The sequence below is a fragment of the Mastigoproctus giganteus genome, chromosome 4 (genome assembly GCF_048544385.1).
Source record: "Mastigoproctus giganteus isolate SK-2022 chromosome 4, ASM4854438v1, whole genome shotgun sequence".
NCBI lineage: Eukaryota > Metazoa > Arthropoda > Arachnida > Uropygi > Thelyphonidae > Mastigoproctus > Mastigoproctus giganteus.
In genome coordinates this window covers 185,082,367-185,096,913 of record NC_143578.1, presented here as the reverse complement: position 1 = coordinate 185,096,913, position 14,547 = coordinate 185,082,367, and the positions used below count along the sequence as shown (strand labels likewise).

At 37.6% G+C, this 14,547-nt stretch overlaps 1 protein-coding gene across 2 annotated transcripts in view; it reads right to left on the bottom strand.

Annotated features, from left to right (window-relative positions):
* Window positions 1-14,547, bottom strand: part of LOC150087253 (oxysterol-binding protein-related protein 11-like) — a 359,580-nt gene that overhangs the window by 253,033 nt on the left and 92,000 nt on the right. For both annotated transcript variants that reach the window (XM_090371101.1, XM_090371102.1), the window contains one exon: window positions 6,181-6,222. In XM_090371101.1, coding sequence (XP_090227227.1) covers window positions 6,181-6,222 — 42 coding nt within the window. The remainder of the gene's footprint in view (window positions 1-6,180; window positions 6,223-14,547) is intronic.

Sequence of the window (14,547 nt, the reverse complement as noted above, 5' to 3'; positions counted from 1 at the left end):
TTGGTGGTGACGGGCTCGAACCCCGGTCTAATTAAGAAGCGTGTGCTACGCACTGCTGCTCCTTCCCACCTGGCTACGGAAGCGCCTTTATGGGGGAGGAACAAAGCCTCAAATACCATCAAAAAACAGGTATAGGACAGTGGAAGAATTTTTTTTGTATTCAGTTTATTACCTTTTTACAAAGTTGGTGACGGGTTTAGTATACTAAATTCTATTATTCCAACAAGTGTCTTTTCCTGATTTTGTTCTGAGCAATTATGTGGCAGAAGACTCCCTTTATCTTCCAGATGTATACATAGAAAAACCTTCATGTGAACTGTGCTTGACAAATAGTCTTGTCTTCCCATTAGCCTACAATCAGCAGTTTTTTATTTAACATCCTAATGTACATCAACACTGCAAATATCGAGAATGAAGCTTATGTTAAAATGAATACAGTAAACTCTCGATTTTCCAGGATAGATGGTATAAAAAAAATCCCGGATAATCGATTTCCCAGTTAAACCAAAAATACAGAAGTCCCCGACATTTCTATTTGAATGAGCAGCAGCTTGGAAAATAAGATGCAGGATATTTCAGAGATTGCTGGGAGTCATTGGGGTACAAGTAAACACATGGGTTGTGTTAGGGTAGCTAAGAAAAAGAACAGGTGCATGTATACTTGCGTGTACACCAATGCTAGGAGTTTGGTAAATAAATTTGATGAATTTGAGGTCTTGCTCAAAGCATCAAAGGCAGATATTGTTGAGATATCAGAGACGTGGTGTCACACAGATGTAAGTAATGCAGAACTAGAATTTGGGGAGTACAACATCTACAGAAAGGATAGACAAGATAGGAAGGGAGGAGGGGTTATGCTATTAGTTAAGAAACACATAAAATCCAAGGAAGTGAAGCCAGTCGACAACGCTGGACAGTGCAGTGTCGAGTCAGTTTGGTGTGACATAAGCATTGGGAGATCAAAATTGAGAGTAAGAGTGTGCTATAGGCCTAATGACTCTGATGAGTATAATAAGAAACTGTACAGGGAAATAGAGTGGGCCAGTAAATCAGAGAGTCTTATAATGGGGGATTTTAATTTCCCAGATATTGACTGGAATTTGTGGGTTGGTCACTCACACACTAGCAAGGCTTTTATGAATTTATTGGATGACTGTTTTCTAAATCAGCATGTTCGGGAGGCAACTAGAGGGAGCAATACACTTGATTTGATTATCAGTAGTGATTCTTCATGCATTAAGAATCTGCAGATACAGGAACAACTAGGTGGCAGTGATCACAGTGTGCTGAAGTGGGATTTACTCAAAGAGGTAACTACCATCGGGGTGAAAGGAAGGTATTTTGCTTTCGTAAAGGTGACTGCGGTGTTCTGAGACAGTATTTAAATTCTATACAGTGGGACCAACTGATGATGTTACCAACAGCAAACTCAAAATGGGAAGCATTCAAAGAACTTATCTTGGAAGCTACTAGGCTTTACATACCAACTAAGAAATATTGTTCAAGGTTCGGGCCTAAATGGATGTCAGATGAACTAATGAGACATGTGGCATAGAAGAAAAATCCATGGTATACATATAAATTGACATGTGACACAGAAGCCTATGATAGATATAAGTTGATCTGTAACCAAGTTACTAAGGAGGTTAGGCAGGCGAAGTCAGATTACGAGAAATCTTTGGCAAGGGATGCAAAGAAAAACAGCAAGGGGATGAATCAGATTGGTCCACTTGATATCGATGGTTCAACTGTTCATGATCCTGCTCAGGTAGCTAACAAACTAAATGAATATTTTGCATCTACATTCACACATGAGGAGTTATTCAGAAAGGGGAATGCCATAGATGAAGTAAACACTAGCAGTGAGCTAGATGATCTGGTAATAATTGAGAGTAAAGTGGAGGAGAAATTGTTGAAGATAAATACAAGAAAGGCATCTGGGATGGATGGGATCTATCCAGTTATATTAAAGGAGGCAGCAAAGGAAGTAAGCAATCCGTTAGCCATAATTATGAGAGCTTCCTTGGACTCAGGGGAGGTACCCACAGACTGGAGATGTGCAAATGTAACCCGAATTCACAAAGGAGGATCAAAGGCTGACACAAGTAATTATAGACCTGTGAGTTTAACTTCTGTTCCAGGAAAATTAATGGAAGCACTGGTTAAAGAAGCACTGCAGGATCATCTTGACAACACTTCAGTTATAGCTCAGACACAGCATGGTTTTGTTAAGGGAAGGTCTTGCCTGACCAATTTGATTGGATACTATGATGTAGTCACAAAAGAATTGGATGCAGGGAATAACTTTGATATTATATATTTGGATCTTATAAAGGCTTTAGATACTGTTGCACATGGAAGACTGCTGCACAAATTGGAGCAGTGTAGCATTGGTGGCAAATTGTTGCTATGGATAAAGGGATGGTTGAGTGGCAGAAGACAGAGTGTGGTAATTAATGGACACTGCTCATTGTAGACTAATGTTATTAGTGGAGTCCCTCAGGGTTCAGTGTGGGGTCCATTGTTGTTTTCTGTATTTATAAATAATATTGACGATGGTATATTAAGCTTAATGTCCAAGTTTGCAGACGATACAAAGGTTGGCAGGGTTGTTAAGGACGCTACTGACGCTATGCTGCTGCAACAGGATCTGGAATGGGCTGAGAGATGGCAAATGAAGTTTAACATTGACAAATGTAAAGTACTACATATGGGAAACAGCAACCCCAGAGCAACGTATCAACTCTGTGGTACTACACTGACAGTGGTAGAGAATGGAAAGGACCTGGGGGTAATTGTGCAGGCAGATATGAAGTTCTCTGAGCAATGCAGACGGGCTGCAAGAGTAGCTCATGGTGTCTTATCAATGATATACAGGAATTTTTCTAGCAGGGATAGGGAGGTGATTATTCCCTTGTATAAGGCAATGGTCAGGCCGCACCTTGAGTACTGTATACAGGTCTGGAGGCCTCATTTCAAGAAGGATGTAGAGCTGCTGGAACGAGTACAGAGAAGGGCAACAAGGTTAGTGAACAGAACGAAGGGTTGCTCTTATGAAGAAAGGCTTAAGTTTTGCAAATTACAGTGTCTGGAGACTAGGCACCGGCGAGGTGATCTGATAGAGGTGTACAAAGCCTTGAATGGTTTGAGCATGCTCAATGCTGATGGAATACTGCCTCTTGCTCAGAATAATCACCTGAGAGGGCATAAATTCAAATTGAGGAAAGACAGATGTAGGATAGATGTGCAGAAATTTGCCTTTAGCCAGTGGGTAGTTGGTTGGTGGAACAGACTTCCATCCCTTGTTGTGGAAGTTGATAGCCTAAATAAATTTAAGGATCAGCTGGACAGGTATTTCGAACGAACGGAGGGGTGAAGTGGAAGGGTTTTTTTTTTTTTTTTTTTTTTTTGGCTGATGCTGCATAAGCTTGCTTTCTTGCATCATATGCCTCTACTAATGCTAAATGCTAATGCTAACATACAGAAGAGATAAGTTCCAGGACTTCTTACGTAAGTCGAGTTTTATGTAACTCGAGAATGAGTAATAACATATTGCTACTATATTATTATTGAAATATCTGAATTCAGCGTGATACTTGTTAATGTTTGACCATTTTCATACATTCTTATTATTTTCTGATCCAAATCGATCGCTTTCCTTTTCTTGGTAGATTTACTAGTACCGCTGTCACTTATTCTCTTAGTCGGCATCGCGTTAACAGTCAAAATGAAATTTTTTGAAAAGAACTACACAGGGTTAAAGCGAAAACTCAGTATTATCACCCCATGCAAGCTCACATTTTACTAAAGCACATTTCTGGAGGTCACTACCATAAAAACAATTTGCACTTTCCGGTTTATTGGGCTTTTCTGTTAGCGCAATCAATTATAAATGGGTAGTAAACTGATCTTATTGCATTTGCGATAATAGCAATAACTGGAATTCTGTGGGTTTTTATGTTATTATGGTGAAGTGTGTTCCTCTTCACTGAAATCTTCAAAAAAACAAATAAATTTTAAGAATCTTCTCTTCTTTCCTATTTTTTACCTTGTTACTCCGATCTCACTTGTGCAATTTGTGCATGCCGTGATTGTCGTTATTGATTACTTATTATTCTTTCTTTCTTTGTTTTAAATTTTACAATCCTGAAAAAAAAAAAAAAATTTACTTAAGTCCAAAGCTGCATAAGTTTAGGACTTTCTGTATCGAAAAATGTTCAGCAATCTACGTAAAAAATATGGCGATAAATAAAAAATGAAAAAACGTACCATGCACTACTCGCGTGTCCAATACGATGCTTCTCTTTATTTTTTTTACGATGTGAATTTTATATTTTATGATGTTCCATATGGTTTTGTCACCAACATTATAATGGTTCATTAAAGATTTAACGGCTGCACCGTTTTCAAACTTTGAATAATTTCAAGTTTTTGTTTAACTGAAAGTGCAACTCTTTTGCGTTCGCTCATCATTTTTACAATTTCTAAACAAAAAAAAGCCAGCAGAGGGAGAAACAAAAACTATCAAAGTAGTGTGGAAAAGACACTAAACTCTGTAAATGAAGAAACAAGTAGTGATAGTAAAGAAATTGCATCTCGATATTGCTTTCGGCCAGCCTAATTGCTCATGAGAAATAAAATGTAGTAAAAAGAATGGCAGAAAGTAATTGAAATGGAGGTGAATAAAGTAGTGCTCAGGCAGTCTGGGATTGTAAGCCCATACTTGGACGGAAATACGTCCAGGGACATATTTCCGTCCAAGGACCATCTGTGGTAAGTGTGTTGAAGTTCAGAGGAGTTATATTGAAAAATAAAAAAAAGATTTTTGCCTCTATCTCATTTTTTCATAGGTAGGTATTTAATTTATTGAATCCCCCTGTATTTCTGAGGTGTGCATTTGCTGTTTTGTTATAAGATTAAAATTATTTGAATTTGCTGTTGTTGTTGTTATTAGTTGCATTGCTACTGTTCATCTGTGGAAATAATAGCAGCAGCCATACAATGTTTAACATTACTGATAACTAATCTTTGATAACAAATGGCCAAATTCACAAAGTTATGTACTAAAACATTCATTCCCATTTCATTTATCCCTTTTTTTATTTCCTGATAATGAATTCATTATTACACATTAGTTTTCTCCTTAAACTTTTATTTATTTTATTGCTGATGGAAAGCAGCAGTCTCATCTGCTGCTTTCCATCCCAGAATTTTTTTTAAAAATAATTCTTTTGAATGTTATTTCTTTTGTCATTATTTGCAAGAGGAAATGTGACACAAACTGCCCTTGTAAAGCTAGCTACTTGGCACAGCATGCCTATTGAAAAGTGACCATTGCATACAACTATTGTGATTGTTTTTTGCTTAAAATAAAAGTGACTTACATTCATTTCAGAAGTAAACTGATGGTGTTTTTAAATTTAACTGAGGACAGGGAACAACTTCCTAATTTTGAGAAAAGAGTAGTTGATTGGACAAAATTAAAATTTTGCAAAGTCTACACAATAATACTTAGTCCGATTTTAACATAAAATTAAAAAATTTCAGCCTAAAACAACAAAAAGGTCCAGATGACAAATAGCTTAAACATAAAAATAAGTGAAACAGACCATGGTGCATTTTAATTGAAACACCTTGTGTATTATCTAAGGTCCCTGTTTTTTTTTTTAGTTTTTTTTTTTTTTGCCAAGGACTAGTATTGGTCCACAGATCATACTTTAGGAAATGCTAATCTAAGATAACACCATTCATAAATCTCTTTGAAAAAAAAATTTCTTCTATTTTCTACATGTCTTTTCTACATGGAATGTACCTACTTGGTCAGGTATATTTCTCTAAATGAAATCAGATTGAGGTTTGTATGTATTCAAGGACTAATTTCAATGTTTATTAGGATGAAAACCAAGAATAAACCTACCCCTTAACCACAGAGCAGTTACTAAAACTTTGGGTAAAAAAGCCTTTAAAAAGTTCCTCTGTTCAGTTACAAAAATCAAAACTAAACATTTACAATCAAGCAGCAAGTAGTGACTGCCACCACAATGCTATGCATATTCCATAAACCCTTTAAAAAAATCATTCTCAACAATAAAAATTCAATTAATCTTACTATACAAAACAAAACGACCAGCATGCATATAATGATATTAAAGCCTCCTAATCTAAAAAATAAATACTTACATTATCATGACAGGTGATCTTGTGATTAGCTAATGGAAGCGACTTAAAAAAAAAATATATATATATATATAGACAAAAAATAAATCTTAGGATACTGAGAAAATATTCTTAAATCGAACAGTTTTCTTATGTACATATAAAAATCAATACACATTAAGGATTTCTGATTGAATTTTTATAAAAGCAATTTTTTTGAAGAGCCAATAAATTATGTAAATAAATACAGGAGATTTGATTAATAAGAGTTAATGACTGATAAATTAATTTGTACAGTTATATCTCATAAAAAACAGAAATTTCAATTATTTTTATTTTATTTTTGAGAGAGATAATTAATTTAACATTTTAACTATTTTTTATATCATACATTCTGACTAAAAATTTCTAGGCAGGCAGTGGCAAATTAATCAATTTCAATTTCTATGCTGAACTATTTTCCTAATTAATACTATTTGCCATTTGCCACTGGACTATAGCAGCACTATTATATAGAAGACATAGCATGGAATAATTTGCACTGAAGCATTATGCAACATAGCAGTGTTGCATAATGCTTCAATTTCACTTCTGAAGATAGTTGAGGCAGAGAGTTTGCAAAGTGCAAGGCAGTATTGGATTTTGTGTGTGTGATTCTTTTTATGATGCAGACAAATCAGCATCATTGAAACATTTCCAAATTCTAATACTAAGAATTTTTTATTTATTGTAATGGGAAAATTCTGCATTCTGCAGTACCTTTGCAAAACATTGTGCTTTCCAGTGCTATATTCATGCCATGAAATGTAAGTGATCAAATTTTGACCAATGGATAATGGCATTTAGGAACAAAAATTAAAGGCATTTTAAAATTCACTTCATGAATTTAATAAGGACTTCTTTAAAAGATAACTCATCTCTTGACACTTCTTGTATATAAATAAGTCTATTTAATTTATGATTGTTTTTTTGGATAGTTAGAAGCCCCCATTCGGAAAATCATTAAATGTTCGCTTCGTGATTAATTTTTATTCATATGTGTGGTGTATAATGATACCTTTATATGTTTTTATACATTGCAGTTTATATGCTGTACAGTTTAAATGATAGTAAGCTGTCATTATTCATTAGGAGAAATCATTGTCAGGCCAGTTTGTTTATCAAGAGGTCATCCAATCATATCAAAAGGAGAGTTAGCATCAGCATTAGTAGAGGCATTTGATGCAAGAAAGCAAGCTTATGCAGCATCAGCCAAAAAAAAAAAAAAAAACACTTCCACTTCAGTCCCTCTGTTCGTTCAAAATACCTGTCCAGCTGAGCCTTAAACTTATTTAGGCTATCAACTTCCACGACAAGGGATGGAAGTCTGTTCCACCAACCAACCACCCACTGGCTAAAGGCAAATTTCCGCACGTCTATCCTACATCTGTCTTTCCTCAATTTGAATTTATGCCCTCTCAGGTGATTATTCTGAACGAGAGGAAGAATCCCATCGGCATTGAGCATGCTCAAACCATTCAAGGCTTTATACACCTCTATCAGATCACCTCGCTGGTGCCTAGTCTCCAGACACTGTAATTTGCAAAACTTCAGCCTTTCTTCGTAAGAGCACCCCTTTATCCCATTCACTAATCTTGTTGCCCTTCTCTGTACTCGTTCCAGCAGCTCTACATCCTTCTTGAAATGAGGCCTCCAGACCTGTATACAGTACTCTAGGTGTGGCCTGACCATTGCCTTATACAAGGGAATAATCACCTCCTTATCCCTGCTAGAAAAATTCCTATATATCATTGACAATACACCATGAGCTACTCTTGCAGCCCGTCTGCACTGCTCAGAGAACTTCATATCTGCCTGCACAACCACCCCCAGGTCCCTTTCATTCTTTCCTTTGTCAGTGTAGTACCACAGAGTTGATACGTTGCTCTGGGGTTGCTGTTTCCCATGTGTAGTACTTTACATTTGTCAATGTTAAACTTCATTTGCCACCTCTCAGCCCATCTGCTCAACCTTTCCAGATCCTGTTGCAGCAGCATAGTGTCAGTAGTGTCCTTGACAACCCTGCCTACCTTTGTATCGTCTGCAAACTTCGACATTAAGCTTGATATACCCTCATCAATAACATTTATGAATACAGAAAACAATAATGGACCCAACACTGAGCCCTGAGAGACTCCACTAATAACGTTAGTCCACGACGAGCAGTGTCCATTGATTACCACTCTCTGTCTTCTCCCCCTCAGCCACCCCTTTATCCACAGCAGCAATTTGCCTCCAATGCCACACTGCTCCAATTTGTGCAGCAGTCTTCCATGTGCAACAGTATCAAAAGCCTTTCTAAGATCCAAGTATATAATATCAAAGTTATTCCCTGCATCCAGTTGCTTTGTGACTGCATCATAGTATCCAATCAAATTGGTCAGGCAAGACTTCCCCTTAAAAAAACCATGCTGTGTCCGAGCTATAGCTGAAGTCTTGTCTAAATGATCCTGCAGTGCTTCTTTAACTAGTGCCTCCATTAATTTTCCTGGAACAGAAGTTAAACTCACAGGTCTATAATTACTTGTGTCAGCCTTTGATCCTCCTTTGTGAATCGGGGTGACATTTGCACATCTCCAGTCTGTGGGTACCTCCCCTGAGTCCAAGGAAGCTCTCATAATTATGGCTAAGGGTTTGCTTACTTCCTTTTCTGCCTCCTTTAATATAACTGGATAGATCCCATCCACCCCGGGTGCCTTTCTTGTGTTTATCTTCAACAATTTCTCCTCCACTTTACTCATGCTGTAATTTCTCCTCCACTTTACTCATACTGAATTTCGATGCAAAATATTCATTTAGTTTGTTAGCTACCTGAGCAGGATCATCAACAGTTGACCCATCAATATCAAGTGGACCAATCTGATTCATCCCCTTCCTTCTAGAGTTTACATAAGTAAAGAACTCTTTGCTGTTTTTCTTTGCATCCCTTGCCAAAGATTTCTCGTAATCTGCCTTCGCATGCCTAACCTCCTTTGTAACTTGGTTACAGATCAACTTGTATCTATCATAGGCTTCTGTGTCATGTGTTAATTTGTATGTATCCCATGCATGTTTCTTCTCTGCCATATGCCTCATCAGTTCATCTGACATCCATTTAGGCCTAAACCTTGAACAATATTTCTTAGTTGGTATGTAAAGCCTAGTAGCTTCCAAGATAAGTTCTTTGAATGCTTCCCATTTTGCATTTGCTGTTGGTAACATCATCAGTTGGTCCCACTGTATAGAATTTAAATACTGTCTCAGTCCATCGTAGTCGCCTTTACGAAAGCAATAACCCTTCCCTTTACCCCTAATGGTAGTTACCTCTTTGAGTAAATCTCGCTTCAGCACACTGTGATCACTGCCACCTAGTGGTTCATTTATCTGCAGATTCTTAATGCATGAAGAATCACTGCTGATAATCAAATCAAGAGTATTCTTCCCTCTAGTTGCCTCCTGAACATGCTGATGTAGAAAACAATCATCCAATAAATCCACAAAAGCCTTGCTAGTGTGTGAGTGACCAGCCCCCAAATTCCAGTCAATATCTGGGCAATTAAAATCTCCCATTATAAGACTCTCTGATTTACTGGCCCACTCTATTTCCCTGTACAGTATCTTATTATACTCATCAGAGTCATTAGGCCTATAGCACACTCCTACTCTCAATTTTGATCTCCCAATGCTTATGTCACACCAAACTGACTCGACACTGCACTGTCCAGCGATGTCCACTGACTTCACTTCCTTGGATTTTATGTATTTCTTAACTAATAGCATAACCCCTCCTCCCTTCCTATCCAGTCTATCCTTTCTGTAGACGTACTCCCCAAATTCCAGTTCTGCATTCCTTATATCTGTGTGACACCACGTCTCTGATATCCCAACAATATCTGCCTTTGATCTTTTGAGCAATACCTCAAATTCATCAAATTTATTTACTAAACTCCTAGCATTGGTGTACACGCAAGTATACATGCACCTATTTCTATTCTTAGCTACCCTAACACAACCCATGTGTTTACTTGTACCGCAATGACTCCCGGCAGTCTCTGAAATATCCTGCATCTTGTTTTTCAGGCTTCTGCTCATTCCAATAGAAGCAGTGCAAGAATCTCTTTCACCTCTGCCAGTGGCTACTGTTAATCTATTCGTCTTTGTCTCCCCCCAAGCTAGCAGTTTTCCGACCCACCTAACACTGCCTCGATAGCATCAGCAAATATTCTTGCACCCTTTCTATTTAAGTGTATCCCATCCCTGTAGAAGCAATCTCTCCTGTTAACAAGTACAGTCCAGGCTGAAAAAAATTCTACCCCTTGAGCCTTGCACAATCTTTCCAGGGCCGAATTGATCGACAAGGCTCTCATCATATACTCCCTCCTATCGTGTCTGGGCAGAATTGCAGACACTTTCAAATTCAACCCTATTTCACGGCTTTTTTTCAACAGTGACCTGTACTTGTTAAGCAATTCTGCCGGTCTCCTACTCTTGATATCATTAGTGCCAACGTGTACAACTATATCACCTTTTGTGCCCTTAAAAGATGATATCTGCTCTACAACGTCATCAACCTTTGCCCCTGGCAGACATACCCTGGTCCTGTTCCACCTATCCTTTTTACAAAGCATGTTCCCCGTTTCCCTGACAATAGAGTCACCAACAACTACTAGTTCCTTTGGGACCAGCGCATTCTGCCTTGGGGGTTGCCGCTGTGTTGCGCGACGAGTTTGACTGACACTGGAAAACATGCTACTTTGGAAAACTAAGGAAACATTTCTGTATCATAAAAACACTCCCTCTTGCTATAAATATTTTGTTTTAATATTTAATACTTCCAAAAGACCACTACAGAAAGAAAGGGACAAAATGTTGGTGATGAGAAACATTTTTTTTTAATGAACTCCCCAAACACGAGAGCTATTAGAACCTCTTAGTACTACGCATGGGTTGAAGGATGAGAAGATGAAAGAAGATACTTGTTAATATTAGACTTGAACTTCTGTAGATTGTAATTTTCAGAAATACATATGTAAGAAGGTTGTTCCAGAAAACAAAAGTTGAATGAATTGAATGAATAAATGAGACAGAAGCAAAATTGGTTATGTGAGTTTGAAGTTGGACAGTAAAAGGATGTGAACTGGTTGTGTCATGTGTTCAAACTGCTTTGGAAGAGAGAGTAAGAATTATAGAAGCCAATTCAGAAGAACAGTGCCCATGGAAGTATCTGTAGAAAAGGCATGCAGCATAAACAGAATGTCTATGAGACAGAGTAGAGATACTCTGTTAGAGATGAGTCATTAATTAACCTAACTGCCCTCTTCTGAATGGAATCTTGAAGCCTTACACATTTAGAGGACACCGTCACAGATACGAGAACAATATTCCATGGTAGGGCAGATTTGTGATTTGTAGAGTGAATAGCTGTTCGGAAGAAAAGTAACGTAGAGTGAAAGAGAAAACCCAGTTTTTTAGATGCAGAGGAAGCAATATTTATAATGTGCTTACGCCAAGAGAGATTACAAGTCAGGGTAATCCCCAAAAGAAATATATGATCTTGTCTAGAAATCAAGACTGTCATTGAACATAAGCATAGGAGCACTAGATTTCTTTTTGTGAGATATAAGACAGGATTGAGTTTTAGAAGGATTGAAATCAACTAAGTTATCTTTATCCCACTGGAGAATTACCTGGAGATCAGCATTTAAGGGACTGGTAGTGGACATTTGAGAAGTAGAAGATGTGCAGGGCAAGGTTTCTCAAACTAGGAGATGGAATGCAATGTGCTATCATCAGCAAAACTATGGATAGGATTTCCATCAATGGAAGGTCATTAATATACAAGAGGAAAGGAGTGGAAGAAAGAACTGAACCTTGAGGAACAACACCATTAGTGGAAAAGTTAGAAGACTGAGAACCATCTACCATCAACTGCAGTGAGCAGTCAGAGAGAAAACAGATACCCAATTACAAAAAACAAGGCGCCTCCGTAGCCAGGTGGGAAGGAGCAGCAGTGCGTAGCACATGCTTCTTGATGAGACTGGGGTTCGAGCCCGTCACCACCAAATATGGAGGATGCGGAAAGGTCAGGGAATTGTATAGACCCCTGCATATTCCAGGAGCAATATGGCCTTAGTTGCTAATGCTCCTAAAAACCAAACAACAAATAACAAACAAAAAACAATTGACAAACCATAAGATGGAAGCTTATTTTGAAGACCTTTATACCAAACATTTCAAAAGCCTTTGAAATGTCCAGAGCAACTGCTTGAGTTTCACCAAACTTTTCCATTGAATTTGTCCATAGATGAGTAGCATAAGCCAGAATATCACTGGTGGATCGACATTGACAGAATCCATACTGGTGATCGTTGATCAACTGAAAGGTTTCTTGACACTTTAAAAGTTGGCAGTTAATTGATTTCTCCATTACTTTAGAAAGAGTAGAAGTAAGTGCAATGGGATGATAATTGGATGGGAGGGATTTGTCACCTTTATTAGGAACTGACTGGATATGAGCAAATTTCCAAGCAGAAAGGAAAACACCTTTGGAATAAGAAAGGAAAAAAAGGCCACACCAGAACAAGAGTAAGTTCAGGAGCACAGATTTTAAGAACACGTGGAGATAGGGAATGGTTTATGAAAGTCATCAATACTTGAGTTGGAAGAAAAATAAGATGCTAGAGGTCAGCTTTATCTTTGGCTGAAGAGTCAAGAGAACCATCTGGTTTTGACAGAGATGGGAAGAAGTGGTGGCCAATAGCTTTGGCAAGATACCAGAATGCTCGACCACCATTTGGACAAGGATAAAGTTTTCTACTCTTAGCCTGTTCAAAATCTAGTTTGGACTGATTAATAACTGCTTTACAATTGTTGTGAACTTTGGTGTAGGCAGAAAATGAACCTTTAGATTTGGATACATGCCAAATTCAACATCAAACATTCTTCTCTTGAACAGCCTTTGCACATCTATTAGGAAACCAAGGTTTAGATCAACATTTCCCAAACTTTTTTAGTCACGGAACACACTTCATCTCACAACATATTCACCGAACACTTACGAAACACAAGTTTAGTGGGAGCCAAAGAACCGTTTGCTAATATTTTATTACATATGATGCACTGTGCATCAGGAGCATTTTATTTCCAACACATGTAAAGCCGAAATTCAAATAACTGTCATTATACTTTCGTTTTGGTCTTTTATTAGTTGGTTCCTGTTTTTTCACTTTGGATTTCTGGGAAACAAAAGGCTGCGACTGTTCATTCTCACTTTGAAGTGTGCCAATATTGCGTTCGTTTTCATCGACCACAGTTCCACTACAGAAGTACTTTGCTTCTCATTTTAAAGTTCCTTTTTTCAACCACAAATCCATGATCACATATTTCAGTAATAATATTTCGAAATACTAATAATTATCAAAAAAAATTTATACAAGGAAGTGAGTTTAGTTATGATATCGGTTCGCTTCCTCCTCTCTTTCAACCCGTGTACTCCAGGCTAAATCGCATATGAATGGCATATTAGATCACTATATTGCTACTTTTTCGTAGGTGTCATTACCTCTAACGCATACTTCTCTATGCAAAGCCCGCCAAAATAAAGTGTTCTGTGGTCTACTTGATTATTGGTCTATGCCAGTATATTAACTGAAAAAAAATTATGTTAAATATTATAATGATACAAAAGTGGTGTACACTACAAATACGCAAAATTTATTTTTTTAATTATTAATTACGATTTTTCGCGGAACACTTGTTCACATCTCACAGAACACAGTTTGAGAAATGCTGGTTTAGATAAAGGACATGATTTTAAGGTGAAGTATGGAATAAAGGATTCCATCCCTACAAGAATAATTTCACTGACACGATCTGAGCAAACATTGACATCAGAACGTTTGAAGCTAATCCGGCCAAGGATAAGAAAAGAAATCTTGCAGATCATCCCATTTTGCATTCTTGTAATGGCAAACAACACAAGGTTGAGAATGGCTAAGAGAGAAAGGCCTCATTGGAGAAGATATCATCACCAAGTTGTGATCTGAGGTGCTTAGAGGACAACTCACTTCGACTGTGTACTTAGAAAGGTTGTTTATGAGAAAAAGATCAAGCGTGTTGGCTGCATGGTTAGGATTGCCTAGTATTCTGGTAGTAAATGAACAATCTGAGTGGGATAATTAGTAATTACAAAAGCCTCAGCATCTCGATCAGCTGGGTCTGTGTGACTAAAAAACGAAGCCAGCTGGAGTTGTGAACATTAAAATCACCAAGGAAAATTAGCTCACTGTTAGGAAAGTTGGACTGGAAAAAGTGAAAGAGTTCCAAGTGATTAGTGGAGTTGGGAGTAAATGAACAATCTGAGTAAATGAACAA